Genomic DNA, 18419 nt, shown 5'->3' on the forward strand with positions numbered 1-18419 from the left:
GTTGGGACCACCCCCAGAGAGGGCTTGGTAGCTGAGGGCTGTCTTGGAGTGGCACTCCACACCCCATCCGGGCATCCATAGACCCAGAAAGGGTTAGTTCTAATCTACACCTAGGATGTCCAACTTGGGAGTACACACTCCAGAGGAGGTTAGCTAACATTTACTTAACAAGCCACATCCAGAGACAGGGTTGCTCACAGCACCGAATTTGGTTGGGGTAGCGGGGAGTTGGGGTGGGGGTGTATGCGTGGCAGGATTTGGTCTACAACTTGCTTTCATTGCAAGCTGAACGGGATGGGCTCAAGCCTCGCTTTTATGTTCTCTGTATTCCTTTCTCCCCCACCCACAGCTAGTCCTGGGGGCGAGGGAACTGGTTCTGGGCCACTGACCTTCCCTGTTTTACATTGGCTGTGAGTTTTTGAACTCAAGAGCCAGCATTTTGTTGTCTCTAATCTCTGGTTTCTCCGAAACTAGCCTGCATTCCCACCTCTGTTTTGCGAGTCCCTACGTCAATGTGTGGTCAGGAGACACTACCTGGCCCAAGTGGATTCACAGGGTAGTCCTGCCCCCAGTCCCTATTAAAATATGAATACTGTCGGTGTTAGATAAGCGCAGAAACACTTTAGTGTGCATTTATTGAACCTGACACTTTCCTCTCAACCGAGAGAGACGCGCGGGAGTGGGTGAGGTGGGCAGAAGGAAGGGAGCAGACATGGGAGGCAGAGGAGGTGTAGTTGCCTTTGTCTACTTCCCATTTCCCCCCAGGACACAGGGCCCTGACCAAAACAGCAGCTGTCACTGTGGTTTTAAGGGCTGGGTGGAAGCTTGAGTGGGAGAGGTGGGAACTGGAAGGAGCGGGAGGAGCTGGGCTTGTGTGTGCGCAGCTTTGCCCAGGCATCCTTGAGCCTTCATTGTGGGCTCCATCAACCTCACGGCCAGCCTCCTTGTGCTCCAGGCACTCGCTGGCTCCTAGCTGGGGCCAGTCCAGGGCAGCCTGGCCTTGTTCTGGCCATTGGTGTGAGTATTTGGACTTGGGGGGTAGTGTGTCCTTCCTCGTGGGCCAGCAGCTCTCAGACTCAGGGTGTCCACTGCCCCTTCAGGCTCATTGGACGATGCCAGAGAACGTGTTGATGGGCATGAGAAGGGGCTTGGGCTTGGCTTTGGTCCTTTCCATTTCCTTCTGCTGGTGTGAACTGATCCAGAGCGCCTTGGACTTCTGGACCCCGGAACATGGCTCTGGGCAGGGGGCAATCTCGAATCTGTGTGTAGAGAGACTTGCTCAGGAGACGGATCTCAGGGGTCAAATCTGCCAGCAATTTTAAAGGGTATCAAGGAGGGGGCCCCATAGAGGGAGGAGGAAGCATCAGGACAAGATAGAGCCCCCTGGGCCAAGGGCAAACACTGGGAGAGGAGAGCATGCCTGTATGGGTCACTGTGTCTGCCTTCCTTACCCAACCAGGGTCACAGGAACTGGGCACAGCTGCCACAGTAGGGTAGCTTGTGTTGCAGGGGGCAGTGCCAGGACCAGGCATTGGATCAGGAGGGCTGCAGCTGCAGGTTCATGGGAATCTCGGCTACTAGGGGTGAGCTGTTCTTTTGCCCTTCTTCCTGGATTCAAGTCACAGGGCAGTGGCCCAAGTTCACACCCACCAGGAACACCTGCCCGGCCTCAGGATCTGCCTCTGACAAGGCTGGAGGCGGGAGATGGGAGGGGCTGGCTTCTGCTAGGCTTGCCCGGTGGGGCACGCAGCCCAAGAGGTGGCGGGCCCAGCCTCACCTGACCACATCCCTGAAAGTGCGCCGATTGTCCTTGTCCAGCCACAGTGTCAGCAGCCTCTGGTCCTGGCTCTGGATCTGCACGTTGGCCGCACGGAAGGTGTTTTTCACTGTCTGCAACAAAGAGACAGCTCCGGCATCACCTCTGTGGCAGGCGGCCCTGCCAACGTCTCCTCCCTGTACACAGGTGTGTTCCATCCAGCACACGGGTCCCAGCTCTCTTCCTGCAAGTGACTCGGCAGTGGCAGTCCTGCACAAATCGCTTCCAGGCAGTTCTGGTCCCCGCGGGCCTCGGAGTTTCTGCAGTCCTTCTCCCAACCTGCCATCCTTAATTCAGAACACAGCCTGCGCTGCTGTGGCCGGTGCCTGCCAGGTTATGAGGTGGCCTGAGCGCTCCCATATGACAGGCAAGCTATGGGTAGAATTTTCTAAGTCCTGACCCCCCAGTTCCATGTTGGATTACATACAAAATTATTTACCTGGGACAGAGACAGGGCGTCTAGAAAGAGGCCACCTACCCCCCAGGACTTAAATCAGGCCTTATCACTTTGCATCCTGGAATTGTCTGGGGGCCAGATATGGGCGGAAGGGATCCACCCTCTGCACAGGGAACCTGGGCCAAGGTGTTCAGCCTTCCATGCCCCAAAGCCCTACGTGGCTTCTCTAGAAAGTACCCAGGGCCAAAGGAGAGCATCTCTCTAACCTCCAACTTCAGGGGCCTCTCAGAGAGGACCTTTCCCACCAGCAGGGAACTGGAGCTGCCTGGCTGCAGGTGGGATTTCAGAAGGCCTTTCCAGTCACTGGCCCAACCCACATGCAGCTTTGGGTGATTCCTCACCACAGAACAGTGGAGTGCTAGAGCCTGGGACATTTGTCCAAGTGTTCTCAGCCCTGGCTGCTCGTAAGAATCATCTTTCAAAACATAAAATTAGAGATTCTGACTTAAATGGTCTGGAGTCCAGCCAGGCGTGATTTTGTGTTAGAGAGAGAGAGACAGATCTATGTGCCCTGACTGGGGATTGAATCTGAAACCCATTGGTGTACCAGATGATGCTCCAACCAACTGAGCCTCCCAGACAGGGCCAGGCATGAGCATTTTAAAATAAGCTCCCCATTGTAGGCATGGCTGGGAACCACTGAGCTCACCTACCTCTGCATTGTCACAGAGCAGAGGCACCAGTTGCAGCCTAAAGGGGGTGGGGGGATGGGATGTCAAGCATGTCCTGGCATCTCTGCTGCAGTATTGGGGGCTGGGGTAGGCCAGCCAGAAATCTATGGGCAGAGTGTGCAAGAGTCTCGTGGGAGGAGGGTCAAAGCCCAGACTCTACAGCCAGACACCCGGGTTCTCATCCTGGCTCTGCCCTGTATTAGCTGTGTGACCTTGCACATATTTTTCAATCTCTTTGTGCTTTTGTTTCTCACCTATTTAGGAAAAATGTGGTAATAATAGCAGCCACTTTGTAGGTCGATTGTGGAGATGAAAAGACAGCATATGTTAAGCTCCCGGGACATGACAAGCTGTTTATTGATGATAATTTTTCGGAAGGAGCTGGCATAAATGATGGCCTCCACTGTTAGAGGAGAATGGAACAAACCCACGGTGGGTTCTTTCACTCCTCAGCCTATCTCAGCCGTGGGCAAACTACGGCCCGCGGGCCGGATCCGGCTGTTCTATCCGGTTCTCTTGCTCTCCCCTCCGCTCCTCTACTTTGAATTTATATTAGTTCACACAAACACTCCATCCATGCTTTTGTTCTGGCCCTCCGGTCCAGTTTAAGAACCCATTGTGGCCCTCGAGTCAAAAAGTTTGCCCACCCCTGGCCTATCTCCTGGCCCCAGCCCCCTTCTTCCATCACTCTATAGACTAGGCCAGTGGTCGGCAAACTCATTAGTCAACAGAGCCAAATATCAACAGTACAACAATTGAAATTTCTTTTGAGAGCCAAATTTTTTAAACTTAAACTTCTTCTAATGCCACTTCTTCAAAATAGACTCGCCCAGGCCATGGTATTTTGTGGAAGAGCCACACTCAAGGGGCCAAAGAGCCACATGTGGCTCACGAGCCGCAGTTTGCCGACCACTGGACTAGGCCACAGGGCAAGTTCACGGTCAGCCAGAGTGAAGGTATTCTGGCTTCAAGAACAGAAGGGCTTTGTGAGTCTGAGCAGGTGGGCTGTGGGGAAAAACAAAATGCACCCAAATTTTTCTAAGATAGAGGGTAACACAAAGGGAGAGGGGCTTTCCCCTGCAATGCAACAGAACCTGCGGCAGCTTAGGTGCCATGGCGCTCTCGGTCATGGCGGGCAGGTGTGGCCCGGGAGTTGGGGGAGAGGCAGTGGACCCTAGTGGAAATGGACCAGACGGCCAGCTGGTGATTATGGACACTCAGATGTCATCCAAGACCTTCCAGAAAGACCTGGACAGACAGCAGGGAGGCTGGGGTCCTGGTGAGCTGGGGGCTGGGGGAAAGCCACGGGCATTTAGTATGACATGGGTGATGCCCCACCTGACATGACCTAGCCAGTGAGGCTCCCACAGAGGGGAAGGCAGAGGTTTGCAGGGATTGACTGTGGCCACTGCAGGGCTGCGCTAAGTGTCTGCCCGCAGGACCTCAGCCACCATGGCCCTGCCCCTTAGATAACCAGAAGCAGTGTTGGGGCCTTTCCCATGTGCCTGCATGCAGGTAGCTGCCTTCGTTTCCCCTTGGGGGTCTGCACCCCTGGACACACCCAACCTGCCGGCTTTGGCCTGTGAGGGTCGAAGGAGTCTTGGCTGTCAATCTATAAATGTGGCCGTGGGTCAGTGGAGAGGACCCGATGCAGGATTTGCAAAGACTGCCAGTCTAACTCATGAGGGGATGAGCAAAAGGCTGCCAGTTGTTTCCTGCCTTCTACACCCCAATGCCCAAATTTTACCATTCTCCACTAATTTCCTAAATCAAAGTTCCAATCCAGCCTCAATAGTGTCATTGCGGCCCCTTAAACACACCAAGCCTCGATGCCCGAGCCCTGCTGTTCTCAGAGCCCGGAACACCTTCACTCCGCTGACTGTGAACTTCCCCTGTGGCCTAGTGTTCATCATCTGACCCATTTGTACAGAACACGCACACGCTCCGGCTCAAAGAGGAAAGCGCAGTGACCGGAGTTTCTCCCAGCGAGTCAGTGCAGGAGTAAAATGCAAAAAGCCCGCAACCAGGTTGTTTAAAGAGGCCATTAAAAGCAGAAAGCATTGTAAGACACTGACTTCAAAGAGGAAATACATGCGGGTACATGGGTCCACCTCGGAGCTGACAGGTTAAACACAGAGCTGTCCCTGGGAAGGAAGACTCCAGCTCAGCACAGCAGACCTCTTAGCCAATCAGAGCTCTCCTACAGTGGAGGGGCTGCCTCAGGAAAAGTGAGCTGTTCGGGATGAGAGCTTGTAGGGGTGAAGGATGGACCAGCTGACCCAGAAAGCATCTGGAGTGGCCAGACAGCACGCTGAGTGCCGGCGAGAGCAGGGAGCACTCAGACAAGGGCCTGTGTGTAGGAGCTCACGGTCCATGGACACACAAAGGCCGTCACCTGTAGTGGTGTAAGTGCTTCTATGGCTGCGACCATGAGGCTTTCTGGGGGCACAAGGGTGGGGCACCTCGCTCACTGGGGAGTGGAGAGTGGGGTGGGAGGAGGACGTGGAGGGAAGGGAAGAGATCGAGATGGGTCTCCAGGGGGAGTTGACACCTGAGTTTCATATAAAAGGAGAAATGGAAGTTACGAAAGGAAGATGGGGAAGAGGAAGGGAGAAATGGGGTTTCAGGCCAAGCACAGCGCAGGAGCAAGGCCCAGGGGTGTGACTGCTGGACACTTTAAGTACCCTGGTGTCAAGGGCCTGCAGGGTGGCCAGAGTCATGGATGGAGAGGAAGAGGAGCAAGCTATGCCACACTGAAGAGTTTCTGCCCTTTTGCCATGGAGAATGGGAAATGGCAGAGGGTTTTGAGCATGAAGTGATGTGTCTAAGTTCTGTTTTAGAAAGGTCGCTGGGGCAGAGGTGCGGAAGGTGGGCCTAAGGGGTGGATCCAAAGTGAGGATCTGCCTGGTAGTTGAGGGTATATAAGAACATGGTTCAGTGTAATCATGGGATCTAAGGCCCAGCTAAGTAAGGAAGTGAAGCCCGGAGAGGCCATCAGATAGGGAGAAGATGGGTGAGTCTGTATCAATAGGGAATCCATATCAAGAAGTATGGATAAGGGCAAAGGGCAATGAGGCTGAAAGAGCTGGTTTGATTTGGTCAAAGGTCATCTAGCTGGACCTATAGTGTTTAGGAGTCTGGCAGTTGTGCAGTACAGGAGATGCCAGAATGTGTATTTTGTAGTTACCTCCGTATGTCTTAGGTCTTCAGAGAGCCAGCAGGTGGGGGACAAGGCCTTCACTCTCATAATGCCTTATTTATGCCAGTTCATGCTCAATATTTCAAACCGACTGATTGGAAAGCAGATTCTTTCTGATAGGAAGACCCATTTCCATAGCAAAGGCTCAGAAAGGCTCACAAGTCCTTCCTCTGAACACCCATCCCCCTGCGCTCCCAGCCACCTGCCCTATTTGAACATCCCCAGTTCCCGTTCTACCCAGTACTTACAGAGAAGGACCTTCCTGCCAAGTTGGACGACTTGACAACTTCCGTCACGTTAACACTCAGGCATGTGTGGTCTGTAAGGGAGAAACATTTTGGGGGGAAGTGGGTAGGACTTGAAAGGGGAAGGAATGAGATGGGGGCAGCTATGAATGGGCCTTCAGGGAAGTAGGACAGTTTGAGATTCTAGGTCCTAAGAAGACTCCCTCTCCCCACATGAACCTTCTCCCACATTCTGCTTAGCCCCTTCCTGACTCCACCTTGGTTCTAGCCACATTTCTGTTCCTTCCTGATTATATTATCTATTTCCCTCCCCTGGAGAATCCACAAGTTTCCGCATCCTCAGGCATAGCAGCCAACCCAGATCCCTTTCTTCATGCCCTCGGCACCCCTTTTCCAATGGGAGAAAGTTCTGTTGAGCTTCCTCGCGGCTCCTGGGAAGGAACCTAGCCCAGGATGTGTGTGCAGCAAAGCACCACGGAGCGGGAGGAGCGCAGCACTCCCGACAGGCTGAGAGCCTTCCCTGGGTGTTGGAATGGTGGCTAATGTGTCCAGATCATGTGTGACTGCTCCCAGGCTCCCCTTCTCCCTGCTAAGGAGGGTTCTTCGATGTCGATGCCTGAGGCGGGTCTGGCCTCAGTCCTGACAGGGTTTTGTGATGGAAGACTTGGAGGAGACATAAGCTAGAGTGGGGGTGGGCAGTGTGAGTCTTGTGAAGGAGAGAGAAGAAATACAAAGTTAACAAGAAGTTAAGATTATCATTTACTACATGCACATAAACTAGTATCTTAGCTCCATTTTAGAAGTGAGAAAACAGGTAGAGCGGTCACAAGTAACTTGCCCAGGTCACGCAGCGGTAAGTGACCAAGCTGGCTCCAAAGCCTGACCTTCCGGTCCTAGAATCTGTGCTCTCGACCCCCACCCTCCACCTCACCTCTCGGTAAGAGCTATTGCCAAGTCACACGCCCCCTTCACGGTGGGCGTTAGCAACCTACAAGTAAAGGATGTCTCGTGCCCTGGCCTGGCAGCTCCGATACACCAAGAATGTCTGGCTGTGACAGAGCTTCATGTCATCCACAAATTCAACCCACCCGGAAGCCATTTTATCAGGAAGTGATCAAAGCAACAAATTATTTCTTGACTGTCCTTTTGGTGACAGATGCCAAGACAATTTAGGAGCGATGATGCCCATAAATAAACACAAATGCTTTACAGGACAGATGTCGTAACTGGAGAGCTAGCAAAGCCGCACAGGAGAGGAGGGAGGGAGTGAGACATACTCCTCATAGGCTTCCAGGCTGGTTAATGTGTATTTTCAGTCTGTGTTTCTTCTGGAACCAGATTCATTCATTCTTTTTTAAAAATAGATATATTTTATTCATTTTAGAGAGATAGAAACATCAATGATGAGAGAGAATCATTGATTGACTGCCTCCTGCACGCCCCCTACTGGGGATCGAGCCTGCAACCCATGTGCCCTTGACCAGAATCGAACCCCGGACCCTTCAGTCCTCAGGCTGACGCTCTATCTGCTGAGCCAAACCAGCTAGGGCTCATTCATTCTTTTTAAAACAAATTTTTGGGTGTAAAGTAACATTTCTTTTATTCAGTAAATGTTTACTGAGTACCTACTATGTGCCAGGACATGTGCTAGGCACTGGGGGTAGAACAGTGAGCAAGATACATTTCTGCCTGGTGAACTGTTTGCTCTGGAACAACCTTCTACAAGCATCTGTGGCTTACAGCCTGGACACCTGGCCTGCTGAGATTTGGAGGTTGCAGAGGAAGTGTGAAGAACAGAGTGAGGAACACGGGCTCTAGTGTGAGGTGTGGCCTTGGGCAAGTTATTTCATTTTCTTCAGTTTCCTCTCCAGTAAAAAGTTGCTAATAAGAATAATGCCCATGTCATCGGGTTAATATGCTTACAGGAATGGATATATTTGACAGAGAACATAACATGGCCTTTGAGCAATGTATGTGGTGGTTAGAAATCCACATCACCAACCTTTTCATTATTCCAGAGGCCAGGGTGCTCATAGGAACAGCTCACATTTATAACCTATGCATATAATTATATGCACATAAACTGGTGTCTTCTATGATCTCAATTTTAGACTTAGATAATTAGGTAACGATCTTCGTATCAATAGATATCTGTCATTCTATAATTAGTTAGTAGATACTTTGGATTAGTAGTGCCCTTTGTGACCTGGAGGGTCCCTGCCCAATTGAACAGCATTCAAAATAAAAATCCTATCTAATAAAAGGGTAATATGCAAATTGACCATCACTCCAACACACACAAGATGGCCGCCCCCATGTGGTCAAAGATGGCCACCCCCATGTGGACACAAGATGGCCACCACAAGATGGCCAGCAGGGGAAGGCAGTTGTGGGCGATCAGGCCAGCAGGGGAGGGCAGTTGGGGGGGACCAGGCCTGCAGGGGAGGGCAGCTGGGAGGGACAAGGCCAGCAGGGGAGGGCAGTTGGGGGGTGACCAGGTCAGCAGGGGAGGGCAGTTAGGGGCAATCGGGCCAGCAGGGGAGCAGTTAGGCATCGATCAGGATGGCAGGGGAGTGGTTAGGGGGCAATCAGGCAGGCAGGCAGGCAGGCGAGCGGTTGGGAGCCAGCAGTCCTGGATTGTGAGAGGGCAGTCGGGCATCCCTCGAGGGGTCCCAGATTGGAGACGGTGCAGCCTGGGCTGAGGGACACCCCCCACCCCATGCATGAATTTCGTGCACCAGGCCTCTAGTTTCCAAATAAAATTCTAGCCCTGCAGCCCAGGTGCAGAGAAGGAGCTGCTGCAGCCCTTCCTGTGGTCCCTCCGCCTTCATCAGGCCTCAGACGTGCAATCCAGTGCTATAGTGCACGCCTGCTGCTCACTGCTCAGCATCTGAAGGCAGGAGCTGCGCTTCACTCCAGCAGCCTGGTGCCAGCCCTGGGCCCAGCATGAGTAGGAGCTCAACCACATTCAATGACCCCAGGGCTGGGGTGGGAGGCCTCCCCTGGTTCACCTCTCCTCCTGTCACTGGACCCTTTATCCTCCACCCTCTTGTTTCTTCACCCTCTCTCTGCTCTGCTTTCCCAGCTCCTTACCTTCAGTGTCACTGGCTGGAAGGGCCTTCAGGACCAGCCCGGTGGCCCTCAGGGAAATGGTAACCTCTCGGGTCCGGTGGCTGAGCAGAGCCTGGGGAGGGAGATCAGGCACAGATGGCGGCCCTCACATCCTCACATCAATAGTCTCACTTCCAGCCCCTGCCTCGAGTTTTATCTGTGCCCAATAAGGGGACACGGGAAAAGGGCTTAGAGCACTCTCAGCCCCAGGGGGCATGTGCAGCCTTCTAGACCCAAAGGACGAGGAAGGGGACAGCCCCTTGTTCCTGAAATCAGGTCCCCTCCTTGTCTACCTGTGAGGCCACTGGTAACCCTCACATTCCTAGAAAACTCTCTGAAAGCTGGGACACTGGGGGCAGTGGCCGGAAAAGGGCAGAAAGCTCCTCTGGCTCTGTTTTCCCTCCCCGTGATCCTGACACCTGCTTCCATCCAGTGGCACCTCCTGACCACACCCACCACTGACCTTCTGGTAGCACAGGGAGAGCTCAGCCCCTGGGGCCTCAGCCACGCCTCTCCTCCTGGGGGAGAAACCATCTGAGGGAAGATAAGAGGCTGAAGGTGGGAGGTCTTCCCTGGACCCCAGTTTCCCCACCTCCCTGAGCCTCAGGGGGACCAGGCTGCAAGCTTGGAGGGACCCAAGGTCACCTCAGTATTTAGCCAAGGCAGGTGGGAAAATGGGGCTTGGGGAGGCTGAGTCAGGGCGAGCTTTGGAAAAGGGGAGCATCACCTTTGGGGAGTTTGGAGTCTTGGATCTTCACCTTCAGCTCAGTGAGGAAAATGTCCTCTGCAGAGTCTTGGCTCAGATTGCCGAAGAAGATCTGGAGAGACAGGGAAGGGGGGAGGAGGGGGAGGTGTGGTATGGGGGAGGGGGAAGGAGGTGGAGAAGGCTGGCTCCCTGCCAGAGGCAGCTCCCCCTGCAACCCTAGAGCTGGAGGATGTGGGTGGTTGGGAGAGTGTACAGAAGCTGTCAGAGTCCCCCTGCCCCTCCTGCCAATGCTGGATTCTGAGTGGCATCCAGTGATGACCTGGATCTGACTCTGTCCATCTACCTACACACATATCATATGTACAGCAAATCATAGATTTATAAATAGTGGAGGAAAGTATGATTGAAACCCAAACTACTGTAACCACCACTAAATGTGGGTGGCAGGAGCGGGGGACACAATTCACATGGGGGAGGGTAGTAAAGTCTCTTGTAGACCCTGGGAGGATGAAAGGGTGAGGGCCAGAAAGGAGGACCTGACAGTCCTCGATGTGCACAGAGGAGCCGGGGCTACAGGAGCCAAGGGCTAGTGAGAGCTGATTTTCTCCCAGTGAGACCCCGAGGAAATATGGGGGTGGGAGTGGCTCCTGAGGGAAGAGGGACAGAGCAGAGGGGAGCGGCAAGAGGGAGGGATGTTGGAACAACAGGGAAGAGTAGCCACAGGATTCTCAAAAGAACAGGGATGGAGAGAGGAAGAAAGTGTCCGCCAGAAGCCAGGAGCTGGCCTGGCTCTCACAGCGAGGTCTCCGTGTTCTGTTGACCATAAACAGTTTCTCAGATGCCAACATTGTTAGGCGAGGCCACTCTGTGACTGTGATGGGCCAAGACAGAAAGCAGACCATGCCACTGGCAAGTCTGAACACAGGCAAAAATGGGAAGACTGTGCAGCCCACAGCCCTTCCGCTCCCCTCCCAGCAAATAGTGAGCAGCTGCTGTTTCTTAGTGCCAAAGAATAACAGTTAAAACTACTGAGATGTCCAGTTGTAGAATCATTCCTGCTTCCTGACAGCATTCGATCCAGAGCAAAGTCATATTTTTTGGAGCCCTCTCCAAAGTCACCGGCAGGAGGCCGAATGCTGTAAGTTCTAACAGTCCCCTCCTGAGATGCCTTGTGGTTCTCCAGTGGTGTGGCCCCCCTCACTCAGCAAGTCGGGAAACTCATCTCTGTCCAGCGTCAAGTGTGCTCCTGGGGGCCTTCAGCTGAGGGCAGTGGCAGCTACCGATTCTCTCAATGTTTGCATCGCTGCGATGTTTACTCCCTATACCAGGGACCTCTGAGAGTTTTTTTTTTTTCCCATTTGTCTCTTTTGTGTTGCTTTGGTTTGCATTTTGAAAACCAAGGAAAAGTCCTAAATCCTTTATTTAGGTCAAGATCAAGGCGGCAATGAAGAAAAGATCTCCCCCAGGAAGCAGAGTGTAAACAAGACTTTAGTAAGCTAGAAGGACTTCCACAAGAAGCTAGAGGCAGAGGTGCCCATAGGAAACTAGCCTGCAGGCGCTCAGAAATCCAGGAAGAAATCCAGTAAGAAGGTAAAATGAACAGCCCAGGGTCTCTGGGTGGGTTTATGATGTGCACCCTGGTAACCTGTGTTTCCCCTGAGCAGGTACTGAGGGGTGGGGGCCTGGGGCCCAGCAGGCTGCCCCAGGTGGAAAGCTTACCTTGACTGTGTAGAGCTGGAAATAGATGGGCTGGGTGCCCATGCGGACATAGTAGGTGATGACATCCAGGATGAAGGGGTCTACAGCCTGGGATGTGTCCAGGGAGGGAGGCTGTGAGGGAGACAGAGAATGTTTTCAATGACCTCCTTCCATGCTACTGTGGGAGGTGCCACTTTCTTAATAGAGAAACCCCATAACCCCCACCTATCCTCTGTCATGCACTAACCCAGCTGGTCCTTCAGCGCAGTCCAAGCCTTTCCTACCACCCAATTTCCACTCTAGTCAAAATATGCCTGTACAGAACCCCACTTCCCCAGGGACTCGGGTTCATTGTAATTGCACCAAGACATACTTGGTATCTCGATGTGCAAAGCATTGTGCTGGGTGCTTGGGGTCGACAAGATGCTTGAGAATATAACTAATCATGAAAGAGACTGGACTGGATTCTAGGTTTGGATTAGCTACTCACTAACCTTGGGTGTGAAAAGTTGAACCAGAAGGTGATGTTTCCTTCAGTTCTGGTGGTAGCTGAATATATTAATAAACTAACTATTTTTTACATATTATTGGGAAGGGACTAGTGCAATGTCCTACAAACCCCCCCTCCCCCGAGCCCCATATAATTCTAAAGCATAATAATTTGGTGTTTTAGGTAAACAGAACAGAAAGTCTACATAGAATCTGATAGCATCAGAGTTGGAAAGAAACTCAGAGTTTATCTAACCCATCTATGTATGGTCCTATAAGATCTCCTCTGATTCTCACATCTGATCTATTGAATACTGTTCCCTTCAAAAAGGTTATGCTGAAGTACTATGACCTTATTCTAATCATGCTGCATTCCTCACACTGTATCCAGTCTCCTCATGTGGAAACTGCTTTTGGAGTAAGTGTAAGGGTCATACAAATTGTTAATTATAAGGAGAAGGAGAGCAGGGGAAAACCAAAATCTTATATGTGTCCTGGCAGGGGGAAACACTACCAATAAAGGTACATAGTTTTGAGGAAAAGGTATTTTAATACCTAGCTAAATAGTCTTTCATGTATATGCAGACATTGTTTAGATAAGCAATAATTCAGAAAACATGCCTCCCTCCAACATCTTTATTCAAATAAAAGATATAAGAAGGCACCCCAAATCAATCAGGCACTAAAGCAAAATGGAGATCTCAATAAAGTGGCAAGTTTGAAAATAAATACGTAAAAATCAGTAAGTCCCTTTTATACTAGCAGTAACACCATCCAAAAACAATGGGAGAAAAATACCATCCTCACTTGCAAGGAGAAATATTAAACGTGAGGATAAATTAAGCAAGAAATGGGTCAAATCTATATGCTGAGAACTGCACAACTACCATGAGGGATACACAAGAAGACCTTAATAATTAGAGTTATACTTTGGTCTCAGAGAAGGTGACTTAATATGCTAAAGATGCTAATTCTCCTTCAAACTCCAATCCATGTCCCAAGGGAATTAAAAATAAAATAAAGCGCCAGCCAGTGTGGCTCAGTTGGTTGGGTGTCGGCCCTGTACACCAAAAGGCTGCAGGTTGGATTCCCAGTCAGGGCACATGCCCAGGTTGATCCCTGGTAGGTAGCATGCAGGAGGCAGCCGAGTGATGTTTTGCTCACACATCAATATTTCTCTCTCTGTGTCCCTCTCCCCCTAAAGAAAATCAATAAAACATTTTTTAAAAATGAAAACAAAATTCTGAAACCAAACATAAATAAGCACATTCTGAAAAGCTTTGAAAAAGAAGAGTAATGGGGTAAGCTTACCCTGACAGCTATTAAAATACAAAAGTGCTAATTTGTACAGAACTGAATAGGTCAATGAGAAAGAATAGGTATCCAGAAATAAACTCAAGCATATGTTAGAATTTAGTAAATGACGAGAGTGGCATTTCAGATGGATGGAGCAAGATGGTTTATGCAATAAATAGCTTAGGAAAACTGCTAACCATTTGAAAAAAATAAAATTACATACTCCACACTAAACACTGAAATTAATTGCAAATAGGTTATTTAAATGTAAAAGTTGAGATGTTAAAAGTATTAGGGTAAATTATCAGTGAAAATTTATTTAATCTTGGATACAATTTAATCAGTAGATAAGTCCTTTCAAAACATAAAAGTGCTATGTATATCTACATAAATGTATTAAACTTTTGAAGATCAAAAGCTCTATTGACATAATTGATAGGCAAATAATAAAGTGGAATAAAATGTCTGCAACACATATGATCGCAAAAAGGATAAGATTCTCTTAATATGTCAAGGCCTTTTCAAGTCAGTAAGAGACTAGCTTCTTCCCACTATCGGCCGAAGGTGGGGGTGGCGCTGCGGTTTGTGTATGAGAATGTGCTCTGGCATCAAGCTGCTTGATTCCATGTGGGACTCTACCACTCATTCAGTACCTTTGGGCAAATTACCTAATCTCATTGTGCCTCAGCTGCTTGATCTGTAAAATGGGGATGTGGAGACAATAGCACCTGCCAACAGGAGTATCTAATTGGTAGGGAGGCCCTGCGTTAAGTGCTCATAACAGTGCCTGGCACATGGACGGACCCTGGAAGCATTCACTATTATAATCACAGACAAAGCACCCCAGGAAACTCACAAGAGAAGGAGTGTAATTGGCCTACACATTTAGGCAAGGATGCGTTCCTTCATCTTTTCCACCGTGGTTTTGTCCAAAGTACAGTCAGTAACCACGGGGATTGCTTCCAGGACCCCTATGGATAGCAGCATCTACTCACACCCTCCCGTGTACTTTAGATCAGCTCTAGATTACTTCTAATACCTAACACAATGTGAATGCTATGTACATAGCTGTTATACTGTATTATCTGGGGAATAATGACAAGGAAAAAGAATGTGTATGTGTTTAGTACAGAGGCAACTGTAGGCCTAGCACACATGAGCAACAGTGTAACTTCTTCTTCCTGAGTGTTTTCCATCCCGGGTTGGTTGAATCGGCAGACGTAGACCCCGTGGATAAGGAGGACTGCGGCGCCTGGTAGGTGTTCTGAGTAAATCCCAACCACTCGCTGGTCAGGGTTCGCTCCTGTATTGCTCTCCTGCCTCCTCCAACCATGGATCCCCTGGACTGACTCTTTAGGTCAAGGGTCAAGAGTCATATCAGAAATGGCCCCCACCTGCCTCCCTCCACCCTGCTGCCCTCCCCGCCCCTACCATCTCTGCCAGCTTCTGGATGGCCGGGCACAGGGTGTTGACGGTGTTCTCATACCAGGGGTCTGCCCGGCCCAGAAACGCCGCCAGCTCTCCGAGCTCCAAGTGCCGGGATGATGCACGTTTCTGAGGACACAGGGATGAGGCCAAGCCGTCAGGCCTTGTCTCGGCCCGCTCTTCCTGGCTGCAGGGTCCCCAGGTACCCGTCCTAGGCAAACCAGCTTTGGGAATGTGGTCCAATCCCTTAACCTCTTGGGGCCGTTTCTGCACCATCGACGGTGCTGTTCTATCTCGGATGAAGCGGGAATGCCCTCTCTGAGGGCCACTTGCCAGGGACATTGCGAAATGATCATCAGCCTTAAAAGGAGGGAGGCGAGTGTTGCACTGAACTTAATCTTCCCAAAAAGCAGCGGAGTGGGCAACAGGAATGAGAACCCTCGAGTGGGGCTTCCTCTCCCCCAGCAGGCCAATGGGCTTCCGCTGCCTGAAGTTCCCAGGAAGTGGTGTGTGTGTGCGCATGTGTGTGCGCACACATGTGTGCACGTGCATGTGTGTACATATGCATGCGCGTGTGTGTGCCCCTGTTTGAGGAGAAGCTTGCCATTAATTCCATTAGAAAAGCAAAACGAAAACCAGAGATGGGCAGGCTGCCTGCCCCTGTGAGAGAACGTCCCGCTGGCCACACTCAGCCCCAGGGCCGTGTCCGTGGCTTCTGGAAAGACCTCTAGGGTCTCTCCCAGCTCCGCCTCCAGAGGAAGGGTGACCCTAGTTCCTGGAGCCGGGTGGCAGGCTGCAGTGTGTCCTGCCCAGCCCCTAACCCAGCCCCCTGCTCCTGACGCCCCTCCCCCTCCCCCATGCCTCCTCCCCTCTGTCACCTCAGGAGTCAGCACAGGGATGTAGTAGAGCTGCAGGCTGAGTCTGGGAGACAAGCAGAACGTCTGGGTTTCTCGGTTCCTGGCAAGGGTACAGGGGGTTTCAGCACAGGCCCACCGGTGTCCCCAGAATCCCCCGCCCCCAGCCCCCCTCTGGGCCCTACCTGAGGCTGTGGTAGGCCCTGGCCAGGCGCCCCAGCATCCTGTCGTCCCCCAGCACCAGCACCCGGGCCGTGTGCAGCCGGGCGACACCGGGCAGCAGTTCTCCATCCCCACTGGGCCTGCCTGTCCTCCGGTGAAGCCCGGGGGGCCCGTCCCAGTGGCTGATGTCCGGGGGCCACATGCGCTTCTTCACGCCCCCTTTGCGCTGCAGCCCGGCGCGCTCCGTCTCGGGGCTGCTAGGTGCGGGCAGCTCGTCAGCGCCCGAAGGAAGGTCCCTCTCGATGCCACTGTCAGTGGACAGCACGGACACGCGGGCCAGCTCCTGGTCGGGCAGGAGGCCCTGCAGGTCCAAGGCCTCCAAGTCCATGCCGAGGTGCTGCTGGGAGCGCGGGTGCAGGAAGAGCACCAGTTCCTTCCCTGTGACGTGGAGAACAAGGGTACCGAGGGCAGAAGGCGTGAGAGCTGGCAGGGCCTCACCCTGGCAAGGTCGGGGTTCCTGTTTCTCAAACGCTGCTTCACTGAGCAGCAGCCCCACAAGATGTGCCACGAAGGAGCAGAGGTTCTGTGGCCAACAGACCCAGCCCCCCCTCGCCTGCCCCCTCTTGTTGAGTTCCATTCCTCAGCAGCTAAAGGCTCGAGAAGTCTGCGGTCAAGGAATCAGCGTCATCAGTACCTCCCGACTCTAGACCCTCTTTGTCACCATTGCTCATTAGCATCTGAAAACAGACCAGTAGCTTGGGGGAAGACCTCCAGGCTTTCCTGACCTCCAGACACGGCCCTGGGGGCTGAGTATGTTCATTTAATTTCCCACGAGGAAACAGGCCCAGGGAGAAAACTGGGTCTGTCCAGCTGTGGGCAAACTACGGCCCGCGGGCCGGATCCGGCCTGTTCGGCTGTTCTATCCGGCCCACGGAGCCGAAAGAGCGGAGGGTTCTCTTGCTCTCCCCTCCGCTCCTTTACTTTGAATTTATATTAGTTCACACAAACACTCCATCCATGCTTTTGTTCCGGCCCTCCGGTCCAGTTTAAGAACCCACTGTGGCCCTTGAGTCAAAAAGTTTGCCCACCCCCACAATGGGTTCTTAAACTGGACCGGAGGGCCGGAACAAAAGCATGGATGGAGTGTTTGTGTGAACTAATATAAATTCAAAGTAAAGGAGCGGAGGAGAGAGCAAGAGAACCCTCCGCTCTTTCAGCTTCGTGGGCCGGATAGAACAGCCGAACGGGCTGGATCCGGCCCGCGGGCCGTAGTTTGCCCACGGCTGGTCTAGACTCTAGGGTGACCCAGCATGTGAACAGAAGTGCCAGGACCTGCCCCAGCTCACTAGTCCAGCTCTGCTCCCTGCAGCCTGTGCCTTTGTCTTCCCCTCTCCCTTGACAAGGGCCAGGGGCACCAGGAGGGGACGCCAGTGTGGGGGGGAAGTGCTGGGTGAGCGGGTCTTTCTGGCAGGCCCCTTCAGCTCCGGGAGCCATGACTTCCCTTGTGACTGCCTCCTTCTTGGGGACCTGCATTGTCTGTTGGCATCATCATGCGCATGTGGCACCTTCTAGACAATGCGAGGCCAGTGGCTAATGCACTAAGCTATTCTGACATAAGGAAAATGCCTTCTTCCTTCAGATGTGCAGAGCAACTCAGCACACACCCCCCTTCACACAACAGATGTACACACAGGCACACAGACACATACAGACACACACAGATACACCTAGACAGGTGCACACTCAAAGACAGACACAGACATCGACACACATAATAGATACAAAGATACAGTCACACAGAACACACACAGACACAATAGATACACATACAAGCACAGATACATACACACACACACACACAGAGACACATGTACACACAGACACATGTACACACACATACACAGATGCACAGAGACACACACATATGCCACTGTTCCCATCCAGCTGCCACGGAGGAAGTCAAAGGCGTGACTTACAGAGCTGCTCCTCATCTGTCCACAGCTGGAAGGTGATATGCGGGCTGGGCAGGGGGATGCTTGAGGGCTGGGCTGGGAGGGGGTCACCTGAAGGAAGGAGCAGGCTGTGGAGACCACGGAGGAGAAGATTGTGGGATTCTCCTCTGCCCTCCCACCCCACCCCCAGCTCCTGTATGGGGCCTAGAGGGGGTTGGCAGAGACCCTCGCCCTCCCACCCCCACTCTGGTTACGGCCTCTCTCTCTCTGCCACCGTCAGCTCACCAGGGCCTAACACTGCAGCAGTCCCTCCTGCCCAACGGTGCTCAGAAGCTCCG

At 52.2% G+C, this 18419-nt stretch overlaps 1 protein-coding gene across 1 annotated transcript in view; it reads right to left on the minus strand.

Moving 5' to 3' along the window:
* Window positions 1–603: 603 nt before the first annotated feature.
* The window catches only part of PIK3R6 (phosphoinositide-3-kinase regulatory subunit 6), a gene marked incomplete at its 5' end in the record, with an annotated part of 32988 nt that continues 15172 nt past the window's right edge, over window positions 604–18419 (minus strand). The window contains 12 exon segments of the mRNA XM_080677387.1: window positions 604–1259; window positions 1778–1890; window positions 6392–6531; window positions 9482–9572; window positions 9963–10033; window positions 10227–10317; window positions 11925–12035; window positions 15120–15242; window positions 15992–16070; window positions 16153–16567; window positions 18106–18199; window positions 18202–18209. Coding sequence (XP_080533513.1) covers window positions 1103–1259; window positions 1778–1890; window positions 6392–6531; window positions 9482–9572; window positions 9963–10033; window positions 10227–10317; window positions 11925–12035; window positions 15120–15242; window positions 15992–16070; window positions 16153–16567; window positions 18106–18199; window positions 18202–18209 — 1493 coding nt within the window. The 3' untranslated portion in view covers window positions 604–1102.

The sequence above is a fragment of the Plecotus auritus genome (assembly GCF_963455305.1).
Source record: "Plecotus auritus genome assembly, chromosome: 7".
NCBI classification, from domain to species: domain Eukaryota; kingdom Metazoa; phylum Chordata; class Mammalia; order Chiroptera; family Vespertilionidae; genus Plecotus; species Plecotus auritus.